The sequence below is a fragment of the Neomonachus schauinslandi genome, chromosome 13 (assembly GCF_002201575.2).
Source record: "Neomonachus schauinslandi chromosome 13, ASM220157v2, whole genome shotgun sequence".
Taxonomy (NCBI): Eukaryota; Metazoa; Chordata; class Mammalia; order Carnivora; family Phocidae; genus Neomonachus; species Neomonachus schauinslandi.
This window is the reverse complement of record NC_058415.1, coordinates 46,131,290-46,141,845: the sequence shown is the minus strand read 5'-3', so window position 1 is coordinate 46,141,845 and position 10,556 is coordinate 46,131,290. Positions and strand designations below refer to the sequence as shown.

The 10,556-nt window shown below is 40.2% G+C and overlaps 1 protein-coding gene across 1 annotated transcript; it reads left to right on the top strand.

Moving 5' to 3' along the window:
• Positions 1 to 1,955: 1,955 nt before the first annotated feature.
• On the top strand, positions 1,956 to 2,518 carry LOC110587126 (interferon alpha). Its single transcript, XM_021697285.1, is given in 2 exon segments — positions 1,956 to 2,049; positions 2,052 to 2,518. Coding segments are annotated over 2 exon segments (561 nt in total).
• The last annotated feature ends 8,038 nt before the right edge of the window (positions 2,519 to 10,556 follow it).

The following is a 10,556-nucleotide window of genomic DNA, read 5'->3' as shown; positions in this document are numbered from 1 at the left end:
ACCAACATCCCATCATCCCATCTTCCCACAACTACCATCGCCCCATCGTTCCACAGTCCCATCAACCTGATATCCTGCAGCTCCATCATCCCATTGAACGACGGTCCCATTGCCCCATTGTCCCATAGTCGCATCATCCATCTTCCCATTGCCCCATCTTTCCACAGTCCCCTCGTCCTGACATCACTCACCCCACTATCCTATCTCAACATTGCCCCATTGTCCATCACACCATCCTCCCATCATACTGCTGTCCAGCCTTGTCCCCTACCCACCATACTGACTGAGCCTCTCACGGCCACGACATCAGGCACACACATGACCCCGAAGCTATAAATATGACTGAATGCGCTCCCATTCCGAGCCTCAAATCCCTGTACAAAAATGATCCTCCCATCACCCCATTTGGACTATGGTCAGCCAGCAGTTTCTGCAGGAAAGGCGAGCCCATGACTCAGGGCCGAGCCCAGAACATGCAAGGTGCAGGACTTCCTCCTAGCCAAAAATGTCCCTGCCTAAAGAGCCACAGATTGGCATACTCAGCGGAAAGGGCAGCCCAAAGGATGAGTTTTTGTGAACTATATAAGAAGGACAAAGCTGGCTCCTGAGGTAGCAGCTTAGCCTTTGCCCGAAACTGCTGCCAAAAAGGACGACCGCGCGCCCCTTTGCCACTGCCTGGAGAATTGCCGAACTCCTCCATGGCCCACCTCTCTTGGCTAGCTCAGGAGCCTCGCTCTGCTGCATCCCTGCCTGATCCCTTGCTGGACACCTCCCCTGGATCCATAGCGCTGAGTGCACAGACATCCTCTTACTGTGAGACAGCTGAAAAGCGTCCCCTCTCACACATGCCTGAAGGACAGAACCTACTTCAGAGCTCACATCTTGTTGGTTTTTCTTGAGTATCTTATGTGAAGTATTGACATTGAGTTCATGGAAGTTATAGAAAATGTATGTAAGTTTAGAGCAATAAAATTTACATCAAATAGATGGCCCGCCAGAGGACTCTCCCTCCATCATTTGCTTGATCTCAAAGCTGTATTGTGAGAGGTGGCCTTCCCTTACTTAGTAGCCGCCATTGGTTGTCTGTTTATGTTGCTTATGTTGGAGTCTTAGTGTGAACTGGGCTTTAGAATTAAAAGCAAGTAGTTCATATTTGATCATTTAATTCTACTAAAGTTATTAAACACATTAAATAATTATGTCAATTGCTGAAAAGAAATAAATGTTGAGAATATCTGGATGAATATCTAGCAGCTGGTGAAATTAAAAATTATTTTCCAATATGAAGCAAAAGTAAAAGTTAAGACCTAAAAATACATGTCAGGAAAATACTGTAAATTCTCAATTGTTTTGAGCACTTCTAATAAATTTTTAAGTATATCATTGCAGTCATATTATTATTATTATGTATTGGTATAATTTTAAATTTGAATATGATTTTAATACATTACTATTTATATAAGTATGTATATTAAAATTTGCTCTGAAAACTTAGCTAAAAAATTAAATAAAATGTTAATAACTTTTAATTTTACTTTTAGCTTAAAATTTTTGTCAATTTTAATCCTGCATTGGATAAAAGAGTCAAGTTTGGCACTCTTTCTATGTATAAAGTACAGATACATAGAGAGGACATAAATAGATATAGAGGATAACTGTCATTAAAATTTCATGAGGGATTCAATTAGCAAAAAATATCTAAAATGGTTCTGGGGTCAAGAGAAGGGGAGGCAATAATGAAATGAAATGGGTGAGAAACACTGCTCTAAACCCATTTGGAGAATGCAAAATGAAAAACAAAAACAAAAGTAGGAAGTAAGAGGAACATTCAGAAAATGGAAACTAATGTGTTCTCATTTAAGAGCATTCACAAGGGAAGATGTTCAGAGAACCTAGAGTCACGGTTCCCAAGGTTGCCCACCCCAGCCAGGCCAGCAGCATCTGAAGGATCCCCAATGGCCCTGCCCTTTTCCTTCTTGGTGGCCCTGGTGGTGCTCAGCTGCAGCTCCCTCTGCTCTCTGGGATGTGACCTGCCTCAGAACCATGGCCTGTTCATAGGAGGGCCTTGATGCTCCTGAGACAAATGAGAAGGATCTCCCCTTTTTCCTGCCTGAGGGACAGAAATAACTTTGCCTTCCCCAAGGAGGTGCTTGATGGCAAGCAGTTGCAGAAGGCTCAAGCCCTCTTTGTCATCCATGTGATGAACCAGAAGATCTTCCATCTCTTCTGCACAGAGGCCTCATCTGCTGCTTGGAAGACGAGCCTCCTAGAGGAATTCTGCTCCGGACTTTCTGAGCAACTGAGTGACCTAGAAGCATGTCTCATGCAGGAGGCTGGGATGGCAGAGACTCCCCTCATGAATGTGGACTCCATCCTGAGGAACTACTTCCAAAGAATCTCCCTCTATCTGCAAGAAAAGCAATACAGCCCTTGTGCCTGGGAGATTGTCAGAGCAGAAATGATGAAACCCTTCTCTTCATCAACAACCTTGCAAGAAAGGTTAAGGGGCAAGAAATGAGACCTGGTTCAACATGGTAATGACTCTCACTGACAAATAATATCATACTTCCATGTGTTTTGCCATGTCAAAGACTCTCATTTCTGCTATAATCATGACATGATGGAATCAATTTGTCAAAATGTTTTCAGGAGTATTAAGTGACATCATGTCAGCTATAAGAACAAGTTGCTTTCAGACGACCATGCTGAAATGATGACCATTAATCAATTAATTCTATTGATGTATCTATTTAACAACTTATTTATTTAACTATTTATAAGATTTAAATTATCTTTGAACAATATTAGGTATACTTTCCCTTTGTAGTTAAGAGAAAAAATTTATTGTTTATATTTGTTAAATTTATTATTTCCTTTCTTTATTAAATATTTTGTATAGAAAAATTATTGTATTTGTTTATTATTTAAAAAAGAAACAAGTCTGATTATAACCTGATGAGAGAATGTATTGTACAACACACTTACTCATTATTACGTTATTCATGCTATAAGTTAAAAATAGACTTTCTCTAAGCCAATTTATATGTTGCTTGTCAGGATAGAGGTGGACATAACAAATCCAATCCTGCTTTGTACCACTGATTTTTGTGGAGAAACCAACCTAAAAGCAATAATCATACTGAAGTAGTATCAGTTACGTTAAGTGGTATAATGAGAAGAAGGGGAAAAATGGAGTTCTCTCGGCAGAAGCTGCAGTAGGTCATGTCAGGAAGCAAAAACAGAAGCAGTAGATATCTCCTACAATTGACTGCTAGACTTCCAAGTATAAATATTCTTGGAAAATGTATATTTGAGTCTGCAATTTATAAGCAACTCCATTAACTGAAAGCCTAGGAACAGAAGTGGTCACATGGGAAGAGTAGAGCACGAGAAAAGAACTTAAGATTCATTCCTCGAGGGGCACCTGAGTGGCTCAGTGGGATAAGCATCTGCCTTAGGCTCAGGTCATGATCTCAGGGTCCTGGGATGGAGTCCCGAGATGGATGGGCTCCCTGCTCATCGAGGAGTCTGCTTCTCCCTCTCCCCCACCACTCCCCCACATCCCCACTTGTGCTCGCACTCTCTCTTTCTCAATAAAATTAAATTAAATTAAAAAGTTCAATTCTTTAAACCTTCAAATGGTAAGGGAGAAAAGAGCCACAAAGGAAACAAAGGTGGAATGGCCCTAAGACAGTAAGATAAGAGAGAATATTGGTAAGAGTATTTCAAAGATGAAAAGTGCTTCAAAGAATTGCATCACTGCAAAATGTGGATGGAAAGTGCCCACCACACTGGGATATAGGGAGACTGAAACTTTAGTGAAAGCTGGCTTGCCAGAATTCATCACTGGGGGGAGCGATAATGTATTCTGAGAAAATAGTTGTGAGAGATTTGCCTTCTGAAATGCAGCAGGAAAATAGAATGGGAATTGGAAATTATGGGCATTTTTTTCCTGCAGAGTTCCCCTTTTTGCAATGTATGTGTCTCTGGGTTGATTCATGGACTTGAAGTATTAGCAAATCATGTCAATCTGTTTAATATGTATTTCTTTTAAACCATGGCATATGTCATTCCTCACAATGCTAATTTATTATTATTTTGATTACTACTGTGTGGAATGTCAGTAAGCTGCTCTACGGATTGAAACCATCCGGTACATGGGGAAGCAGATGGAACTGCCCATAATGAGAGCAGGCTTGGTGGAATTCACAAGCAGAAACCACAGGGCAACAGGTGAAAGGCAAGGCTGCAGAAGAGAAGAGCTCCCGATGTTTTTCTCTCACCTGGGAGTCACCTTAGTGTTGTCACTCCCTTCCTGGTCAGACTGCCTTTCAGTTTCTGTTGCCTCAGTGCATCCAGATGTGATGACAGCTTTCTAGCAAAGCTGACTGGAGAAAGGAAAAAAAATGATGTATTGGAAGTGATGGAAACTAATGGTACAGAGGCCCTTTCTGTTTGCATTTTTACATCCCTAGTTTGGTACTGACCTCAAGATGAAATGGAAAGGAATTCAGAAGAGTAAGACAACTCCTGTCCAGAAATTACTAAATTAAAACAAACATATACAATTTTAAAAGCTCTGAACTAGTCAAGCAAAGGTGGCTAGTTTTCTCTAGCATCCTATGTGGCCTCACTGCCCCACATTTTCACTGTGAGACAGAGCTTGAGGAATCAAAGGGCTCAGGAGAAGAGGACTGACTCAATAATGCAGGGATGGTCATTCCTCAGTGGAAGCCCATGCACAGCCGAGAAAGCCACATGGAGTCCCCTGCAGCCTCAAAAACTGAGAGCAGAAGAAGGACTCCACAGTCTAATGAACTGAACTCCACATAAAAATCAATATTTAGGGATGCCTGGGTGGCTCAGTCGTTAGGCGTCTGCCTTTGGCTCAGGTCATGGTCCCAGGGTCCTGGGATGGAGCCCCACATCGGGCTCCCTCTCAGCGGGAAGCCTGCTTCTCCCTCTCCCACTCCCCCTGCTTGTGTTCCCTCTCTCGCTGTCTCTGTCAAATAAATAAATAAATAATTTCTTTAAAAAAAAAGAAATCAACATTTAGCCAAATAAAATTGCTGTTGCTATTTAAGGTAAAATTTTAAGAAAAAAGGGAGGGATAATTCACCCACACCCGTGCCCCTAACACACATGTAGTACATAATGTTTACCTTGTGTCCTCTGGAAGACATGGAAAAATATGACACTTGAGTAGCTGCCAGAAAGAAGAGGAATTGGTCACAGAAACCCTCTTGGGTCTCGGGCCATTGAGTGTTTAGGGGACAAAAACAAGCCCCCTCCAAGGCAGGTTTGCTCAAAGCTGGAAGTGTGATGAGCTGACTCCTGGCAGTCAGGTAGAGAGAGAGGGAGCGAGCGAGCGAGGGAGGGAAGGGGGGAGTGAGGAGGACGAAGATGGAACACAAGAGCCTGTGCACACGCGGGCCCACAGCGTAATATGCAACCTGCGCTACTCCTCGGGATGAGGTGCTGTCCAGAAAGGACAAACAGATGTGCGGCTGAAAGTAGAACGGACACATCCAGGTGTACCTAAAACAATTAGGAAACCAGCCTGGGGGTTGGGGAAGAACTGCTGAGTCATTAGTAGGACAAGGTGGAAAGAGTCTTGAGGCCCCTGTACAGCCACGTGGCCATCCTCGGAAGTCGTCTTTTGTACACAAAATCTGAGAGTATTCTTCGTCGGTCATTGTGCCCTGAGCAATTAATATGAATGCTGGCCAATGATCAAGGTGTGGGAAGACCCCTGGGGGTGCTTGTCAAACACAGGGAACACATCCATTCTGAAGAGGACAGATGCCCAGGGATAAGGCAGCAGAGCTGAGGTGCAGAAATGAAAAGAGCGAAAACAGAGCCCGGGAGCAGAGGTAAAATTGTGTTCTGAGCAAGGAGAACAAAGCTGCATACTTGTGACTGTGACACAAACATTTTTTTTTTTCTCATTTGAAAGCTTTGGCTCCGTTTACATAGAACCATCTCAAGTATTGGACAAATTAAACTTCGATGAAAAAATGAAAAAATAATTGAAATGGGTGATGTCTTCCAATCTCAACTAAGTAAAGCAAATGTAAAGAAAAGCAAACAAAAATTAAAAGGCATAAAAAGTGTACAGGAACATTTTGTAAATGAAAACTACCCTCTTCTATTTAAGAGTCAGGAGTAGAAAGAACTGGGGGCCATGGCGCCCCTCACTGGTCACCCTGGCCACCGGACTCAGCTATGGCAGAGATTTGTGAATTGTCAGACCAGGAATGACTATCATTAATATGCTGAGGGCTTTAATGTACCCATATTCTCATTCATTCATTCACTCATCTATTTTATCTACTATGTACTCTTTAAAATAGATTTTTTCAGCAAGATGCCCTTTTAAAAATAAAAAAAAAGTTTTGTTCATATAATACCATATTTACCTTCATAATATGTTTGAATGTAACAAAATTTGTTCATCTTATTTTTGTCAAATTGTTTTCTTTATGAAATTCTTCCCCAGGAGATTTTTCAGATTTGTTAATTCTTAAAAAGAGAGATAGCCTGAATTTGTGACCCATATTGAAGAATGGATGATAAATTCAAATCACTCATTCATTTCTCATTTGTTATTTTAAAACTGCATATCTCTATGCCAGATTATGTGGTTATTCTGGGGACACAGAGGTGAATAAAGCAATTGTAAAGCTTATTCTCTTTGAGCTTTCCATTTTGAAGAGAAAGAAACATACAGCAATAATCATGTTTAAGGAATTTCAATTATATTTCATATTAAAACATGAGGTAGAGCACAAGAGACTTTCACTAGCAGCTTGAATGAGGGATGTCAAGAGGGGAGACAGAGCAGATGAACTCTTAAAAGCAGATGAAACCTCTAAACAGACATTCCGCCAGTAGATGCGTCCTTGGATCCAGAATCTCCAACAGAGTATATTGTGGAGATATTAATTTACAATTGTTTGTTGCATATTTGCAAATCAGGGCATGATAATAGATGTGTTCCCTTATGAGTAGATTGTAAAACGAGGAGATGACCTAAAGCTTATGAAGATGTTGAACTTTTAAGGTTAAAAGAGAAGAACTTGCAAAGGGCACAGAGATGGTGTAGCCAGTGTGGGTAGGAGACAGGAGAAGAATGATCTTCAGAAAGTACTGACTAAAAAAGAAAGTACTGACTAAGCAAACAAAGAGTTTAAATTTGAGGGGCATCTTAGAGAAGGATGGGGCTAACTTGCCCCAGTGGATCTGAAAACATAGGTGCCATTGGTCACTTCGGTAAGATCTGATTAGGAAGAAAAATAGGCCATGTTGATAGATGAAGAAAGAGTGTGGTAAGTTGTCTCCTCTTTTTTTTTACGTAGAGCAGCGTTGCTATGGTTCTATAAATTTACTGAAAAAACATATTTATAAGAAGCTCTTGGTTTCTTTGATTTTCTTTAGGGCTTTTCTAGTTTCTATTTCCTTGATTTTCATTATTCTCTTTATTGTTTCTTTTTATTTATTTTTTAATTGTTTCTTTTATTTCTAGCTTGTTACAGGGAAAGTGAAGAATCCTGACTTTGGACTTTCCTTCTTCTCTAGCCTGAGCATCTAAAGCCATAAGTTATACTTTAATCCTGCCTAGATGCATCTCACAAATTTTGATGTTATGGGTTTTTAAAATTTTTTTCATTTATTTATTTTTAAAGTAAACTCCACACCCAACATGGAGCTTGAACTCGCCATCCTGCGATCAAGAGTCACGTGTTCTACCGACTGAGCCAGCCAGGAGCCTCCAATATGTTGTGTTTTCATTTCCATTTATTTCAATGTATTTTCATACTTCCCTTGGGATTTCTTCTTTGCCCCATGAGTTATTTAAATGTTATTTAATTTCCAAATATTTGGAGATTTTTCAGGTATCTCTCTGGTATTGTTTTCTATATTTTTCTATTGCAGTTAAAGAACTTACTGTATCATCTCAGTCCTTTTAATTCTATAGAAAATTTTTATGACCCAGAATCTGGTCTATATTTATGATTGTCCTAAAGAAATCTGAAAAAAAATATATGTCACTTGTTATATTTGTGATATTTTCCATCTCTAAAAGTTCCTATCGGTTTTTATTTGTGTCTTCCATTTTTTCCTTCACTGTACCTTGAGGAAGAAAGTCATCTTAATTATCAAACTCAAGGAGATGTTGTTCTTTGTCTCAGCATCACGGACAGTTTTCTAGTTATTTCTGCTAGGAGCACAGTTCAAGCCTTCTTCATACGTCATGACTGAAACTGCACTACTTTCCTTCTTATTTTTTATTTTATTTTTTTTAAGACTTTATTTATTTATTTGTCAGAGAGAGAGCGCACAAGAAGGGCAGGCAGAGGGAGAAGCAGGCTCCCTGCTGAGCAAGGAGCCTGATGCGGAACTTGATCCCAGGACCCTGGGATCAGGACCTGAGCTGAAGGCAAATTTTAACCAACTGAGCCATCCAGGTGTCCCTACTTTCCTTCTTAAAATCCAATCTTACATCAAATCTGTATTTCATCAGGATTTTATTTTCATCTATCATATGATATGAGAGTTGACATTGATCTCTGCCTGGATTAGCAGGTAATCATTGTGGAATCATTTTTTTTTTTAAGATTTTATTTATTTGACAGAGAGAGACACAGATTTTATTTATTTATTTGACAGAGAGAGACACAGCGAGAGAGGGAACACAAGCAGGGGGAGTGGGAGAGGGAGAAGCAGGCTTTCCGCTGAGCAGGGAGCCTGACGTGGGGCTCAATCCCAGGACCCAGGGATCATAACCTGAGCCGAAGGCAGATGCTTAACGACTGAGCCACCCAGGCGCCCTGGAATCATTTCTGGATGGTTAATCCCACCATTTGAACATCAGATACATCCTTTATCCTAAGCCTAGCTGTCAATGATAACACAACTATTTTGGGCATGATGTGTTTTACCAATCTGGTTACCTAATTTTCCTCTTTGTTACATTGCATTTTCTGTTATTATGAAATACAGCTTAGTTTTACATAGAGATTGATATGCCCAGACTTTACTGCTTCCTTTCTTCCTGACTAAATAAAGATTTGATCTTTAGGTAGGGCAATGACTTCAGAAAAATGATAAATTCTTAGGCATTAATAAATAAGGAGTTTGCAATGAATATAATGGCCAGGAACACTTCCCTCATAAGATGAAAAAATGAAAGTGAATCAGAAACTTTCTCTTTTCCAATATCCGAAGGGACAAATTAGGTGAAAACCAATAAAAAGCCAGAGCACCAGCAAACAAGACAGAGAGCAAGAAAATGTATAAATTTGGGATTAAACTATATGAGAACTACAAAGTAAGAATTGTAAGGAATATTTATGACATGTGATACAGGATTATGTACTGCGTCTAGATTTTGCTAAGGAATTTAGATGTTTGATCCGGAATAATTTGCTTAATCTCTTTGGACCTCAGTTTCTCCAAATATAAAGGAGGCTGGAAATGTTCCTTGAGTTGTGAGTAGTAAATAATCTAGAACACTTAGAAGCACTTAGCAGCATATTTCCCACTGAATGAAGCTTTAACAGATGGTGACTCTTATTTATTCATAGAGATCTAGAAGAGAATAGTGGACTTCTCCTAGCCGCCTCTCTGTTACTGATTGACAACTGCTGATGGTCTAAAACACAGAATTGGGAACACGTGGCTCATCGATTATATACACAATAGTATAATATGTATATGTATATTGTACATGCTTTATATACACTATATATTCTGATTCCTAGCACATTTCCCCCTTCTATCCTCCTTCCCCCAATCCCATCCATTCACTCCCATATTACAATGTTTCCCTCTGCCCATGTAGAAACCCCCAGGGAGCTCTGCCCTCCTCATTACTCTTCAGGAGGCTCTCCTGCCCATTCACACAGCTGCTTCCTCTACCCTTGTGGTTTCTGGCTGGCAATTTTACTTCCAAGTACAAAGCCGCTAACTGAAACCAAGAGTTGTGTGAAAGTTCTAGGTTTTTGGAAACTCTCCTAGGAGAGGCCTTGTTCTCTTCTTTTTCTCCTGGTGACTATTTTTGGACCTGAGGGAATGTCCCCGCTGCAGAGATGTAACAGCCGCTTTAGCAAAAAGGAAATAAAAAGCTGGGTCAGTTTACTCTGTGGCCTGTTAAAATATTTATGAAGGAAGAGTGCCCCCTACTGGCTAAGACGGACAGAGACAGTGAGCAAGTCTGGAGACATTTCTGTTCTATGCAGAAGCCTTTCTCCTGGCAGGAGATGTTTTTTCAGAGCAAAAAAGGCTCATTCTTGGAAGCAACTGACTCCAATAGTGTAATAAGCCAATTTCCATAGCTTTTGTATATTTTTGAAAAAACATACTTTTCTTAAAGAGTAGTTAGCTTCAGAGCAAAATTGAGTAAAAGATATCAAGATTTTTCTCATAGTCCCTGGTTCTGTATCTACATTGTCTCTCCCATTATCAATATTCCCCCACCAGATGGAATAGTTGTTACACTTGCTCCCAAGAGTTACAATTGCTTCTTATGGCTGAGAACCAATCTGAAATATTGC